The 14,528-nt window shown below is 48.9% G+C and overlaps 2 protein-coding genes across 3 annotated transcripts; both read left to right on the top strand.

Annotated features, from left to right (window-relative positions):
- The first annotated feature begins 833 nt into the window (after positions 1–833).
- CDKL2 (cyclin dependent kinase like 2) lies at positions 834–9,539 on the top strand. Of its 2 annotated transcripts, XM_027716762.2 has the most exons (13): positions 834–1,146; positions 3,103–3,297; positions 3,551–3,729; positions 3,869–3,981; positions 4,159–4,298; positions 4,609–4,697; positions 5,167–5,293; positions 6,083–6,348; positions 6,499–6,589; positions 7,361–7,472; positions 7,574–7,680; positions 7,968–8,056; positions 8,523–9,539. In XM_027716762.2, the coding sequence occupies exons 1-12, from the start codon at positions 979–981 to the stop codon at positions 8,025–8,027; spliced, it is 1,647 nt and encodes a 548-aa protein (XP_027572563.1). In that variant the 5' UTR covers positions 834–978; the 3' UTR covers positions 8,028–8,056; positions 8,523–9,539. The 2 variants fall into 2 exon arrangements, with proteins under 2 accessions (XP_027572563.1, XP_027572564.1); XM_027716763.2 differs by lacking the exon at positions 7,968–8,056 and having other exon boundaries at positions 837–1,146.
- A 255-nt stretch (positions 9,540–9,794) lies between these two features.
- Positions 9,795–13,925, top strand: RCHY1 (ring finger and CHY zinc finger domain containing 1). The gene is made up of 9 exons (XM_027716766.1): positions 9,795–9,921; positions 10,069–10,188; positions 10,910–11,025; positions 11,094–11,172; positions 11,422–11,466; positions 11,569–11,627; positions 11,965–11,991; positions 12,262–12,382; positions 12,583–13,925. The coding sequence occupies exons 1-9, from the start codon at positions 9,835–9,837 to the stop codon at positions 12,709–12,711; spliced, it is 783 nt and encodes a 260-aa protein (XP_027572567.1). The 5' UTR covers positions 9,795–9,834; the 3' UTR covers positions 12,712–13,925.
- The last annotated feature ends 603 nt before the right edge of the window (positions 13,926–14,528 follow it).

Here is a 14,528-nt window from a genome sequence, read left to right as displayed (position 1 = left end):
ATCACTGGGATATATGATGCCTCCATTTCCTGGGGAATTGGCGTTTTTGGCAAGGCATATACTGTTTCTCTCCCAAAGAGGGATGTTGCAGTAGTTCCAGCCTGAGAGGTGCCCATAAATTTCTTCAGAGAAATTGGACACCTCTTTTTCTACAGTACCCTCAGCTGTGAAATGGAGGCCACCAAACCGAGGAGAGAATATCGGGAATATCCACATGGCATGTCTTTGTTTCTGCAGCTTCTGGTTGTGTTTTCCTACACGTGTCCTGCCATGCCACTCCTGTCAAGGGCAAGACAAGTCACTGTGAGCAGAAGACCATCATGTGCTGCTACATCTGTGCCTGGATGGAAAGAACAAGAGGAAGTTGGATTAAGAATATCTTGGATGAAGTCTCTGTCAGTAAACACACATGGATGCTTCAGCTTTCCTGCCTCCTGAAGGGTTCGTGCCTGGTGTTGAGTTGCAGGTAGTATGTGCAGAAACTGCCGTCTTTTTAAGATAAAACACACAGCAAGGGCACTGGCACAGACATCTAAATCTAAAAGCAAATTATTCCGCCTTTTCCATGGCCGCACGCTTGGCAACATCAGCAGCCCCCCAGCAGCACACGGGGAATAGTCAGTATTTTTCAGGCTGCCTTTTAACGCGGCACTCTGCTCAAAAGTGCAAGGTTGCTTTAGCCATTTCTCCTTTACGTGCCTTACTGGCTTTATGCAAGCGAGCTTTATGACGTTTTATATTTATAATATTTTATAAGGCCCGTTTTCTTTTTTACTCTTTGTAAGCCAAGCAGGTTTCCCCGCAGGCTTTTGCGACAGGCGGGGCGCGGCCGCGCTTTACGGCGGGCCGTTGCCCCGGCGACGCCGCGCTGGACCGGGGGCCGAGGCCATCCCGGGTCCCTCCATCCCGGTCCAGTCGCTGCATCCCGGGCCGGCCTCTCCAGCCGGGTCCGGGCCCTCCAGGCGGGTCCCTCCGGCCATGGAGAAGTACCAGGTGCTGGGGCTGGTGGGGGAAGGCAGCTACGGGGTGGTGACCAAGTGCAGGAACAGGGAGAGCGGGCAGATCGTGGCCGTCAAGAAGTTCCTGGAGAGCGAGGACGACGCGGCGGTGAGGAAGATCGCCGTGAGGGAGATCAAGCTGCTCAAGGTAGGGCCGCCCGGGGGGCCCTTTTTACTAACGAAATCCAAGCCAAAAGAGGCTCGATTTGGCCCTGTTTGTATTCCCCTGGATTAATTCAGCCTTTTGCGTCGTAGCCTTGCGAGAGCTGCTTTCCCCTTTGCCTGGGTGCCCGTGCTGGATATTCACCCGGCGAATCCTGGACTGGAAAAGTCTTGTTTATGTGCCCGGTGTTCAGCGGGGAAAAAAAGCCCGAGGTCTCTGTTGCCTCCTGGTGGTAACTGCGACCCCCTGTTTTGTCCCGAATTCTTGTTCTGGCTGCTGTGAATCAGCCGAAAATGAAAGAAAGCTGAGCTTTTGACACCTGCAGGCGAATGGTGACCTGCCTGTGTGTGACACTAACCGGACTGGGGGGTGCCGGTGCCACCTGATACGGAAAAATGCTTCCGGGGAAGTTTTCCTTTATTTTCTTTTCTTCGTGGCACTTTCCTGCCAGGTGAAAGGCTGGAGGAGGACGGGTGTCAGATTCCCTGAACCTCACCGATCCATATGTAGTCCTTTGCTGTTGGAGTGTGGGATTTGCCTGGTATCGGTATTGTAGTGACAGGACGGGGGGGGATGGATTCAAACTAGAAGAAAGTAGGTTTAGATTGGATATTAGAAAGAAATTCTCCCCTGTGAGGGTGATGAGGCCCTGGCACAGGTTGCCCAGAGAAGCTGTGGCTGCCCCATCCCTGGGAGTGTTTAAAGGCCAGGTGGGATGGAGCTCGGAGCAACCTGGGCTAGTGGAGGGTGGGAATTTTAAACGTTGGGACATACATGTGTCTGGTGAAGAAATGAAGGAAAGCCTTATTACACTTGGAGTGCATCCAGGCTTTTCCTCTGATGTGGGGACTTGCAGAGGTGGGAATACTGGCAAAGTATTCCCTATGTCCTGTCCTCTTAGCTGCCACAAGTGTCTCTTCCTAAATCTGCCAGATTATATAGTCTCTGTGATCTGAAGGGAAAAAAAGTGATGTTTGCCATCACTGCAAGAACTGCAGAATCTTAGAGATGTTATGTGCTGGAGCTTGAGACACATCCAGCAGCTCCAGGTATTATCCCTTCAAACACTTTTAAAGTGGATCTGTGTGAGCCTGGATTGTTCCTGATCCGTCGGTCGGGCTCGCTGAGTCACTGAGTCAGAGCACGTAGCACCTCCCAGGTGTGTTGGGAATTAACTTGTTTTCCTGGGTAAATGGAATCCTAGCAAGGGGAACACTTCCATATATAGCTCTGTAAGGGTGGCCTCTCACAGTGAAAGCAAATAGCTGGAGATTCAGTCTGTTTGTGGTTTCTTCCCTTGCTCCTTGTGAACCTGATTTTTTTTATTCATCTTTCATTTCTCTTTTCTTGTTCCGGAGTTTGGGCAGAAAATGTAACTGCAGCTAAAAACAGCAAAACCTCTTCAGGTCTCCTGTACTGGGAATAAACAATTCCTGAGAAGAGAGTTCATCCTTTTAAAATTCTTCTCTTTTTCAGACCTTCCAAGTAATCTGGGCAGACCCAGGTGCGGGTTGGCTGGCACTGCCTCTGGACTGGCAGAGCTTCCCCTTCAATTCCCTGTGCTCTGCAGTCCTTTTTCATCTCCCTCAGTCAGATCCCTGGGCTCTGGTGCTGCCTCCAGGCAGCCTCTGGTGATATTTCCCTGCCAGTGTCCAGCTAATAAATAACTGTGCACTGGAGTGTGGCCTGTTGTGTTGGTGTGGGATAAATGTGTAACAAATTGGGGGTGGATTCTTGGGGGTGTAGCAAATTGGGGCTGGGGCTGGTCAGAACATGATGACAAAATAACTGGAAAATACAGTTCCCTTCCCCCTCCCCCCCTCACTTTTTACTTAAGTTACATTTTTTGGCAAAGTCCCAGCTGGGCTGGAGTTAAAAGTCTCCATTCTTTCCTGTTATAAACCATCCAGCTCTCACTAAATATTCCCTGTTTTATTACAGCAACTCAGGCATGAGAATCTGGTGAACCTGCTGGAGGTGTGCAAGAGGAAGAAACGGTGGTATCTGGTGTTTGAATTTGTGGATCACACGGTGCTCGATGACCTGGAGGCGTCTCCCAACGGCCTGGACTACGACAGGGTTCGGAAATACTTATTCCAGATTACCAGAGGAATTGCCTTTTGTCACAGTCATAATGTAAGTACGTGCAAGGAATCAGCTCAGAAATCAGCAAGAAATAGATACAGAAGTATATATTCAGATATATATTAAAGCTTACAGAAATAAAGCTTTGGCTGAAAAGGGAGAGAGATACATAAAATAAATGTTTCTGAAGTTAGGGGTTCTGTGATTTTCTACCCGAGCGTGAGAAACCTGCGGTTTTTGCTGAGCCAGTCAGTTTGCTACGTACAAATGGGGAGTTTGTCTTGACTTGCTTTCCCCTGTGCAGATAATCCATCGGGATATTAAGCCGGAGAACATCCTGGTTTCCCAGTCGGGAGTTGTGAAGCTTTGCGACTTCGGATTTGCCCGTCCCTTGGCAGCTTCCGGGGAAGTTTACACGGAGTACGTGGCGACCCGGTGGTACAGAGCTCCGGAGCTGCTGGTGGGAGACAGCAAGTATGGCAAGTAAGTCTGGCCTGTGAGGCTGTGAAGGGTTGTGAGGAGCAGGGGAAGGAGTGCTCCATCTTCTCCACTGGCTCAGCCTTTGGAACAAAGCAAGGAACGAAGCCGTGCTGAGCCGGGATGGCGTTGTTTTTATTCCCAGGGCTGTGGACGTGTGGGCTATTGGCTCCCTGATAACAGAAATGCTTACAGGAGAGCCCCTTTTCCCTGGAGATTCAGACATTGACCAGCTCTACCATATCACCAAATGCCTGGGTAAGAACAGCCTAGTGCCTGCTCAGGAATGAAGGGATCAAATTTGCTTTGAAGGGTGGGAAAGGGACAACCCAGACTGTAGCCTCACAGTAATGCTGACCCAGTATTTCAGCCTCTCAAATCTTTCACCGTCCTCTATTTTTTTTCCATGTGGCTGCTTTGTTTGTGTGATTCCAGGTAATTTAATTCCAAGGCACCAAGAGTTATTCTATAAAAATCCTCTCTTTGCTGGCATGAGGCTGCCTGAGGTGAAGGAGGTGGAATCCCTGGACAAACGCTATCCCAAGCTCTCTGCTGCCGTGCTGGATTTAGCCAAGGTAATTAACTGATTGATTCCTATGAACATTTCTCTGTTTGCTTGTCCTTCACCTTGTGCAGATGAGTACAGGGCTATTAAAGTGCCTTTCTCTCAGCTCCCCATGCAGTGAGCAACTGCTTGGATGGGCAGCTTAGCGAGGGCTGCGAGGATACCACAGTCCTGGGTGATGGGGGGCACTCAGCCCTCACGTCCCGAGCCAGAGGGATCGCTGCATATCCTCCAGGGAGGAGCCTTGTTCTTGCCCTCTCTCAGGCAGGCTAAAGCCTTGGTTTCATCCCTGATTTCTCACGTTCACATTGGTTTGACAGGAGTGTTTGCAGATCGACCCGGACAAAAGACCGTCCTGCGCCGAACTCTTGCAGCACGATTTCTTTAACCAGGACGGGTTTGCTGAGAGGTAAAGCAGCTCATTTCTTGCTCAGAGCAGCCTCAGGGAGTGAAGCAGTTGTGCTCTTAGATGGCACACTGGCTTTGCAGAGCTGACAGCTGCTGAATGTCTTGGGCTTGTTTGGGTTTGGTCTTCCTGGAAATAGAACAGTTCCAGCAGCACATTCACCTTGTTGTGACATTAATTCCCCAGTGTCACAGCATTTTGGACAGTACAGTCTAACACTGTATTCACTCTCTGCATCTACTCCAGACTGTGATACAAGCACCTTTATTGCTGCAATGTGAAAAATGTGTGCTTCAGATTTTATTTATTTTAATGTATACTCCATATTTAGCTTCCCACTGGTCAGAAAGCATGGTTTGTTTGATTGCTTAAAAATCTGTGGGGGCCTAGGCTGAACAACTGATGATGGTGTTAAGTTTACCAGAAGCCCTTTTATTTATTTTTTTTTTCTTTATCCTTATTTGGAATGTAGGTTTACTGAGGAACTTAAATTAAAGATCCAGAAAGATGCCAGAGACCGTCAGTTACAAAAAAAATCCAAAGTCAGCAAAAGGGAGAAAGATGATGTTCTAGAAGAAAGAAAATTATTCAGTGTCCAGGTTGGTCCATCTTTTTTTTTTTGTTTTTTTTCCAAAACTGTATTTTGGCTTTTTTTTTTTCATGTTTTAAAATCATTTTATAAATGTGTGTGTAGCAGTTAAAATTCATAACAAATGGCATGGGAGTCTGCAGGTGGATCTTTGGCCAGTCCCTTGCAGGTGAACTACATGGTGATGCAGTTCCTGGCAATACAGAGCTGAAGGGAGAAGCAGTTGGGGAGCATGTTGAATCATGGAGACATGCTCTATGCTGCTGTTTACCTGTTTTAAAGCCCTGTCTCCAAATGAAAAATTAAAAAAAAATTAAAAGTTAAAAAATTAAAAATTAAAAAAATTGAAATAGTTAAAAAATTAAAAATTAAAAAATTAAAAATTAAAAATTAAAAAAATTAAAATAGTTAAAAACTTAAAAATGAAATATTTTGCTTACAATTGGGTAGTAAGGAGGCTTCAGAATGACTTTGAGATGACATCGGGCTCAATTTTTATTTAATTTCTTTGGAAGTGGCACAGGATGTGGCTGCTCTTCCTCCATCGTTCCTGATTCCGTTCTGAAGTGACTTTATTTACAGAGGGTGCTGGAACCCTGACAAGTTTCCTCCTGTTTGATGGAAACCAGAGGTTTTCTAATAAAAACAATTCCATCTCCATCAGATCCTTGCGGAATCGTGCATGTTTAGATTTAGGCTTTTGACTTTTTTTTTTTTTTTGTCCCCCTGTATGTGCTGCTGCAAGCTGCTTTTTTAACATGACAGGAAGGGAAAGGTGATGCTTTATCTTCCCAAACAGGATTTTGGCCCAAGGGGCAGAGAGGAGAAGCTGTTGAAGACGAAGCGCTCTAAAGCCGATGCGGAGAAAACAGACCGAGCCTCCAACCTGAGCTTCCTCTACGACAGCGCCGTCAACCCGTTCAAAATCAGCCCTCAGACCAGCCTGAAAGATTCCAGCAGCAGCTTGGACTACGCCAAGAACACGGGCATAGTGATCCCTCCCATCAACCAGAACTTTTCTCCTACCTTTGGGATGGGCCCCGTGCCCGGGAGCCTTAATTACAGGTATGGGAGCAGAGCTAGGAGAGCTCCATCATCCCTCTTGCTGAGGGACTGGGATGTGGGAATGTGACTTTGGGATATCTTGCCTCTGTTGTTTTTACATTTGCTGCCTTACCTCGATTAATACGAAGTTTGGGGCGTTTTTGATTACAGACTTGATGAAAAGAGTAAAAAATACTTGAACCCATTGCTAAAGCAACAGAGGCCTTCTCCTGCAGGCCATTACAGCGTCAGCCTGACACCGGTGAGTCGCCTGTCTTTCCCCTTTGGCAAAGCAAATATAAAATAAAAGTAAAACTCAGGCCCCAGTTACGTGTTTAATTGTCAAGAATTCCATCTGTTCCATCCTTCACCGTTGCTCCCAACTAGAAATGCTCTTTTCTTTGCCCCTTTTTTTCCCTACAGGTTCATTGTCTGTTATCCTTCGCTAATAGTTATCTTCCATAAAACATACTTTGTGTCAAAAAACAACTTTAAATGCTGGAAGCAGTCCAGCACAGGATATCTGGAGTATATCCATGGCCTCCTGCCTGGCCAGGAAAAGCAGACCATGTGTGCTGTGCTACTGAAGCAGAAGTGAGGGGTTGGATTTAATGCAGTCAGGGCCTTGTTTAGTCATGTCATAAATGCATTAAAAATTGATAAGGAAAACAAGTGGAATGGAAAGTTTTCCACTGCTCTCTCCACCTCGGCACGATTCTTTCTATGCCAGCAAGGAACGTTTGCTTTTTTCCAGATAACTAATCCCAGCCATTCTCCAAGTGGTACACTTTATCTCTCAGAAGGCAGCCTCACTTAGATGATTGTTTTTATTTTTGCTGCTGCTTTTCCATTGTTTATAGTGCAGAAATGAGCCTTGAGCAGGCTGAATTCCTTCACACACATCAGAGCCTTTTCTTGTACAAATTCCAGCTACAGCAGAACACTGCTGGGCTGATGCTTTTTTTTAACCTTGAAAATAGCATCATTTTTTTTCTCTGTTTTCATGAGCTGGTCCTTATGCCCTTGATTACAGGTTACTAATGAAAAAAACATCCTTCAGGCGAATAGGAAAAAATGGGAATTCTCCAAGGCAGATGTGCGTTTGCCAGAACTGAATCACCTCCCCGAGCTGAGAGGAGTGGAAGGTAGGAGCTCTGATGTCCTCTAAATAAAACCTGGGTACTAAATAAGTGGCAGTCAGCTCTTGTTTTCACTTCACGCTGCATGCCTTGGTTGTGTTTTGCAGCGTGGCATCCCAGATTTCTGAAGAAGGAAAATAAAACAGTTCCAGAGTCCCGAGTCCCCTCCCTCGCCGCTATCGACCTTCATAACTCGAGCCTGTCCTCGCAGCAGGTATCAAAGCAATAAAATGGTTTGTGTTGCTCTGCATTTGTTTGGTTTGTGACTTTCTCAGCAGCACAGCCCAGGGATTTCCAGTGTGACTCTCAGCAGGAGCTGAACTTGCCTTGGGATCTTAACTGCCTTATGCTGGGGGAGCATTTTGGAAGTCTGATTTGAGCGAAGGACGGATTTGTTTTCAGTTGGCATTGCATGCATCCTTAGGAGGTGGTTTGTGATGGTTCTCTGTATTGATCCTACACTTGCAAATTGATCCTGTCTCTTTCTTTTCCAATTTACAGCAGTCAGGGGCCTTGATGCCAGAGGCATCAGAAGCCAGCTTCCCCAGAGTTGAACACTAGCCTTAGGGAGAAGATCCTGCCTGTAAAAGGTGGGCTTTAATTTCTGCTGTAGCCTCCTGACGGCTTCCAAAGGGATAGTTCCATGAACACTTACCTGGCTGGGAAGTACAATAGGAAAATTCTTTTATCTTGGTCAGGACATGTAGCTCTGACAGCCCTCTTACTGAGGGCAGTACACAGCTTGCTGTGCCAGGTAAATCATTTTCCCGAGCTGAGGGGCTGGGCATTGGTGTTGGAAATGAAGCAGCTCACGAAGTTGGGGTTGGGCAAGCTGATAGAACGACAAAAAAAGGGGAAACTGGCTGCCTGCATGTGAGGAGGGGTAAAAACAACTCGAGTTGTCTGATCTGTGAAGCACAGAGGTGTGAGTGCACAGCTTCAGCAAGGTAAGGATGCGTGATAAACCAAAACAAAGGAAGCCTGTCGCCAGGGAGCACCTCTGTGGTTTTGCTAGCCTGTCTGGAATGTCATTCTGCTTTTCTCCTCTTGATACAGGTGACTGAACAGTGGGAACAACCCATCTGAGTTTCCAGGGGCTAAAGCTGCCAGGTCTCTGCAGGTGAGAGGAGGATCCCTGACTGCTGTTGGCACAGTGGACTGCCATGGAAGTGGCTCGGCTCCGGGCCGAGGACAGAGCTCGCACTGCCATTGCTGCTGGATTTCTTGCATGCAAAGAGCCCCTGAGATGGTGGCTTTCTGGCCTAGGGCCAGGCCTTGTCTGAGGAAAGTAGTGGTTGTTGGTGTGTGACAAGGGCAGGAGCTGGCTTGGAGGATTTCAGAGGAAGCTGGGCTTTCTCTCGCCTAACCGCTGCCCTCATGAGGGGTTTCTTTTTAATGCATAGTGACGAGAGCAGCTGCTGAAATTGTCATATTTTGGTGGGCTGCCTGATCTGGATCGGAAAGCACTTTCGCCTTGACATTGAAGAAAATGTTTGTGCAAGAAATACAACGTTTAAATGTGCAAATCTTCACAGCTGTTCCTTTGAAACCCTTGCTAATGCACGTGTCACTTTGGGTTAGATTCCTTTTCCCTTCCCACCTCTGACCCCGTGTTCAGGTGGGTTTTTTTGGGGTGTTTCACTGGGCCTGTTGTCTGGCTGTTGTTAATGGTGCAGAAAGGAATATCGTTGTGGAATACTGAGCTGTGGCACGTTAAATGGCTCAGTAACTGAAGTCATCATTCCTTTAGGTCCCTGGGGGAATGGGATGTGTAAAACTTGACTGTTTTTATCTCATGACTGTTTGGAAACCCATTTTTGCTTATCTGCCCTCAGTTTGTCTGTGGTCAGTTCTGTGCTGTCCCTGTGCTGCTCACAACTCTGTTTTCCATCAGCTGTCACAACTCACACGGTGTCGTTAACTTTGGAGCTTATTTTTCCACAAAATACAGCCTTTCCTATTGATGGATCATGGTAGAAATATCATCTGAACTAACGGTATTTAGGGATTTGTGGCTATGCTGTGTCTTGACATGTACATTTCATTTGTAAATAAAAGGACGTTCCAATTCCAGGCCTGGTTTCCCTATAGTGGGTGCTCCCAGCTGGCCACAGCAGTCAGTCAGGAAGCCATGGGCAAATACAGAGGGGAAAAAGAAGGTTTGGGGCAGGGAGAGTGGTTTTTTTTGCAGGGGGAGTTGTGGGGGGAGTGGAGAGAGAGAAAGATGGGTTTAAGGGGAAGGGTTTGCAATGGGAAGAATGTGGCCAGCAGGTCGAGGGAGGTGATCCTCGATCCGGAAGCGGCCGGGGCGGAAGCGGAAGCGGAAGGGGCGGGCTCGCGGAGCCGGGCGGCGGCGGCGGCCACGGCCATGGCCACGGCGGGGGGAGAGCCGGGATGCGCCGGGCAGGGATGCGAGCAGGGATGCGAGCACTACCGCCGGGGCTGCCGGCTGCGGGTGGGTCAGCCGGGGGCGCTGGGCTGGGCAATGGGTGTGTGTGTGTGTGGGGTGTGTGTGTGTGTGTATGTGTATGTGTATGTGTATGTGTGTGTGTGTGTGCCCCGATCCCTGCCCTGATCCGTGCCGTGCCCCCTCCGTTCCCAGGCGCCGTGCTGCGGGAAGCTGTACCCGTGCCGGCTGTGCCACGACGGCGCCGAGGAGCACCAGCTGGACCGCTTCCGAGTGTCCGAGGTGCAGTGCATCCGCTGCCACCTCCTGCAGAAGGTGCGTCCTTCTTCTGGGAGGGAGGGAGGGAGGGGTGGGAAGGGGATCGCAGCAGGGGTCGGTTGGAAGAGGCCGCAGTGGATCGCCTGGGCCCGTCTCTCTGCTCGAGCAGGGTTACGGGCTGAAGTTGTGTCAGGGGACGTTTAGGTTGGATCTCAGGAAAAGTTTTTTTCCCCCAGAGGGTGGTCGGGCACCGAACAGGCTCCCCAGGGCAGTGGTCATGGCACCAAGCCTGACAGAGTTCAAGGAGTGCCTGGACAACGCTCTCAGGGACATGATAGGATTGTTGGGGACTCCTGTACAGGGCCGGGAGTTGGACTCCATGATCCTTGTGGGTCCCTTCCAGCTCACGATATTCTGTGATCCTAGAGCACGTGGCACAGGATTTCATCCAGGCGGCTCTGGAATGTCTCCAGTGAGGGAGAGTCCCCACCCTCTCTAGGGAAACCTGTACCAGTGCCTGGGAAAGGTTGTTCTTCCTCACGTTCATGCAGCACTTCCTGTGCATCAGTTCTGCCCATTGCAGACCCCCTCAGTCATGTCTCATCACGGCTGAACAGGCCCAGTTCCCTCAGCCTTTCCTCACAGCAGAGGCGCTCCAGTCCCTTACTCACCTGCACAGCTCTGCGCTGGACCCGCTCCAGGAGCTCCGTGTCTCCTCTTGTCCCGAGGCGCCCAGAACTGGTCAGAGCTCCAGCTCCAGCTGTTCCTCTCCCCTCAGGCCCAGCAGCGCTGCGAGGGCTGCGACAGCCTCTTTGGCGAGTACTACTGCGACATCTGCCACCTCTTCGACCGCGACAAGAAGCAGTACCACTGCGAGGAGTGCGGCATCTGCAGGTGCGGGCGGGCGGCCGAGCCCCGGCTCCTCGGGGAGCTGGCCCTGCCCTGACAGCCTCTCTCCTCAGGATCGGCCCCAAGGAGGATTTCTTCCACTGTTCCAAATGCAATCTGTGCCTGAGCCTGAGCCTCCGAGGGAAGCACAAGGTGAGAATACGCCGCTTAACTCCGCGTCTTGAAAAAATAACACCCCTGAAGCTGGTTGGGCCTCAGCCCCGTCTGAGGCCACAGGAACAGGGGGAGCAGTGGGTTCTGCTCCTCTAAATTCACCTAAAAGCAGCACAGAGGCCACCAGTTAAAAATACAAGAAATTTACACGTTGGAACGTTACAGTTTAGAAAAACACAGATATCTCTACAACAGAATAACTTTTTCTTCTCTTTTCCATTTACAAAGTGCATTGAAAATGTCTCCAGGCAGGATTGTCCAATATGTTTGGAGGTGAGCTGCTGCTTTTCATCTCTTGGGTTACTGTGAGGCCCTATTTTTGACCGTGTTTGAATTAATTGTTTTCTCTTTTGTCTGATACTTGCCTTGAAACAGGATATTCACACGTCTCGTGTTGGAGCCCACGTTCTGCCATGTGGTCACCTTCTTCACAGGTAAAGCAGATACCTGAGAAAGGGGAATAGCTGCTGCCTGGTGTGGGGTGTTTATTCAGCAGCACTTTGTATCAGCTGCTTACAACTGGTTTCTAAGGGACCCACGTGTTGGGGACAGTCTGTTTCACCAGTAAATATTTTCTTTAGAGGGGTTGTCTTCCTTCCGCAGTTAATTTTGAGGATGGGAAGCTTTCCTCTCACTTGCCCTCAGGATACCTTTAACTTCTGATTTGGGGATAGCTGTGTGCCTTTTTCCTGTGTTCAGTCCAAGTCAGTGTTACCAGTCAGTAAAAATTGCATTCTTCTTACTGAACTGCTCGCTGTGTTTCCTTTTCAGAACCTGTTACAACGAGATGCTGAAGGAGTAAGTATTTCTAAACATCTTACAATATTATCATAGTCGAAACATATTGCTCCAGGAGGCAAAGATCATGTTGCCAGTTCTGTACCAAATAACTTAAAGTTGATTCCTAAAGGGTTAAAGGGCATTTAAATTCCAATTCTGTTTGAAAGAACTTCCTGTTTCGTGGTGTCTGTTTGACTGGTACAGTATGAAACTCATCCTTTTGAGTGGATTTGTTTCATGGCCTCGCTCCATCTTCTGATTTAGACATTTTTTTCCCCTTCCTACCAGAGGTTACAGGTGTCCTTTGTGCATGCACTCGGCGTTAGATATGACCAGGTACTGGCGCCAGCTGGACAACGAAGTGGCACAGACTCCCATGCCCACAGAGTACCAGAACATGATGGTGGAGGTAAGACATCAGCCTTGCGCCCGTGCCTGGTTTTGGTGGAACTGTGCCTTGGGGTTACTGGCAGTAGAGGGCACTAGGAAGTTGTCCTGGATCAGAAGTCAGCCTGAGGGGTAGGGAACGATAAGGAAATGTCATGTGTAGGCTGACAGTATTTCTTAATTCCTGCTGCCACAGCTTCTCCCTCTCTTTTCTCCGTGCAGATCCTTTGCAATGACTGCAACGCCCGCTCCACGGTGCAGTTCCATCTCCTGGGCATGAAGTGCAAGAACTGTGAGTCCTACAACACTGCCCAGGACGGACGGTGCCGGCTGCCCTTGGAGGAGCAGTGACCAGGACACTTGGCTGGATGAGGAAGACTCTGCCGCGGAAGAGGCTTCCCAAAAAAAACCCAACGCTCGTCAGTAAAAATGTGTTCCAAGTTCAAGGAGCCCTTGGCTGCGTCAGGGAGGAGAGAGCTGAGGAGGAGAGCAGCGTGATGAGCAGCTGACGCAGCAGAAGATGTTTTGGGGGCAGCTGAAGGTGAGGGGAGGTGGAGGTGCAGCTCTTGGGGCTGCAGCTGCCGGGGAAAATGGGTCGCTTTGAGAGCAGCTTTTTTGGATCAAGCTGACATCCGCAGAGCCGCGCGCCGGGACGGCGCGTTCCTTCGGGAGGACGTGTTTGCTCCAGGGCCTCGGAGCCGTCGCCGCGGGCAGCTGGAGAGGGGGAGCTCGCAGGAATTGCACCCTTTGGCTTCGTGTGGTGACACCTGTGTGCACAGAATTCCCCCAAAACAAGGCTGCCCTGCCTGCCGTGATGAAGGGCCCAAAAAACCGAGGTGCAAGGCCCCCGTTTTCCCCTGGACACCCGTCCTGACCTGCTGCTGTCCCTTCACTCAGGCTCCTTTACCAGCTGCAGTCACTTTTACCCCCATTTCTTCCTCATTTTGCTTCGTTCACTGGGAAGGGCCAAGGTGTTGTAGGGTTTTAGACATGTACACAGCTCGATACTTTGATTTTAAGTACCTGAAGTGAAGCACATCCTTGACATCGGGCTGAGCCTGAGATGTTCACTGAAGCAACATGAGTTTAGAGGCACTTGAGTAGTGCAGGGAACAATTTTTTTTTTTTTTTTTTTTAACAGTAAATTTCATTGTGGGGAGAGAATGGAGGGTGGCTGACTGCCTTAAAAAAAAAAAAAAAGGCAAATAAAACCCCCAGACCTGCCCTTCTGCATATGATATCCTGCCCGAGGTGTTTTGCAGTCTTAAATGTCACAGAAAGTTCTTGATTTCTGTGAATTTCACATGCAAATAGTTTACAGTAATAAGATATTAAAAAAGCTCAGTTACTCTTCGTGTTACAACTCCTCCTTTTGTATTTGTTCTGTTGTAAAACAAGAGCTTTTCTTAATCCAACAGTGCCCCTTTCTGTATGGAATATTTAGGATTTGGATGTTAGCTGTTGTAGCTTGCCTTGACTGGAGTATCTTTTTCTGGAGCACTTTTCTCACTGCTATAAATAAATGTAAAATAACATCTCTATTAAAATAAACAAATTACACTGTGTGTGATGTGCTCTCCTTTCACACCCGCACTCCCTGGAAATTCCCAGGCTGAGTTTAAACCATGATTCACTGCTGAAAAATGGTTGGATGTGGGGATGTGTGAGGCCTGGGACGCTGTTAGGAAAACAAGTGGGTTTAGCAGCTCCTGTGTTTTCGTGTTTTTGTGGTAGAAGCAAGACTCCTGCTGCTTTGGAGCACCCTCTGGATGTCTGCTGGCACTTGGTGACTCCACCACCTTCTGGGATGAAGACCTGCTCCCAGGTAAGCCCACCGGGGCTCCTGTCAGCCTGCAGGAGTTGTCATCAGAGAAAACTCAGTAGCCAAGTAACCTTTGTCTTGCTAGTGGTAAAACTGTGCTGGTCAAGCCCACAACCAAGCAGGTTTGATGCTAAACTGGAGGCTAATTTTATCCCAGCCGGAAACATTCCTGTTTGCATTCCAACCACAAGAGGAGGCTGAAAGGAAATGTATAGTCCAACTGAGCTTTGGAAGAGCAGCTCCCTCCCCAGCTGGACTTTGGTGTTGGGAAGGAAAATGATTCTTGGGGGTGGGATCCGGGTGATTTTGGCCTTTTGCTCTTCTGCTTTTGGTGTTTGCCTCTGGA

The sequence above is a fragment of the Pipra filicauda genome, unplaced genomic scaffold (genome assembly GCF_003945595.2).
Source record: "Pipra filicauda isolate LSUMZ 115617 unplaced genomic scaffold, ASM394559v2 scaffold495_size435866_pilon, whole genome shotgun sequence".
NCBI classification, from domain to species: Eukaryota; Metazoa; Chordata; class Aves; order Passeriformes; family Pipridae; genus Pipra; species Pipra filicauda.
The sequence above is the reverse complement of the archived record's forward strand: the minus strand, read 5'-3'. Positions and strand labels throughout refer to the sequence as shown.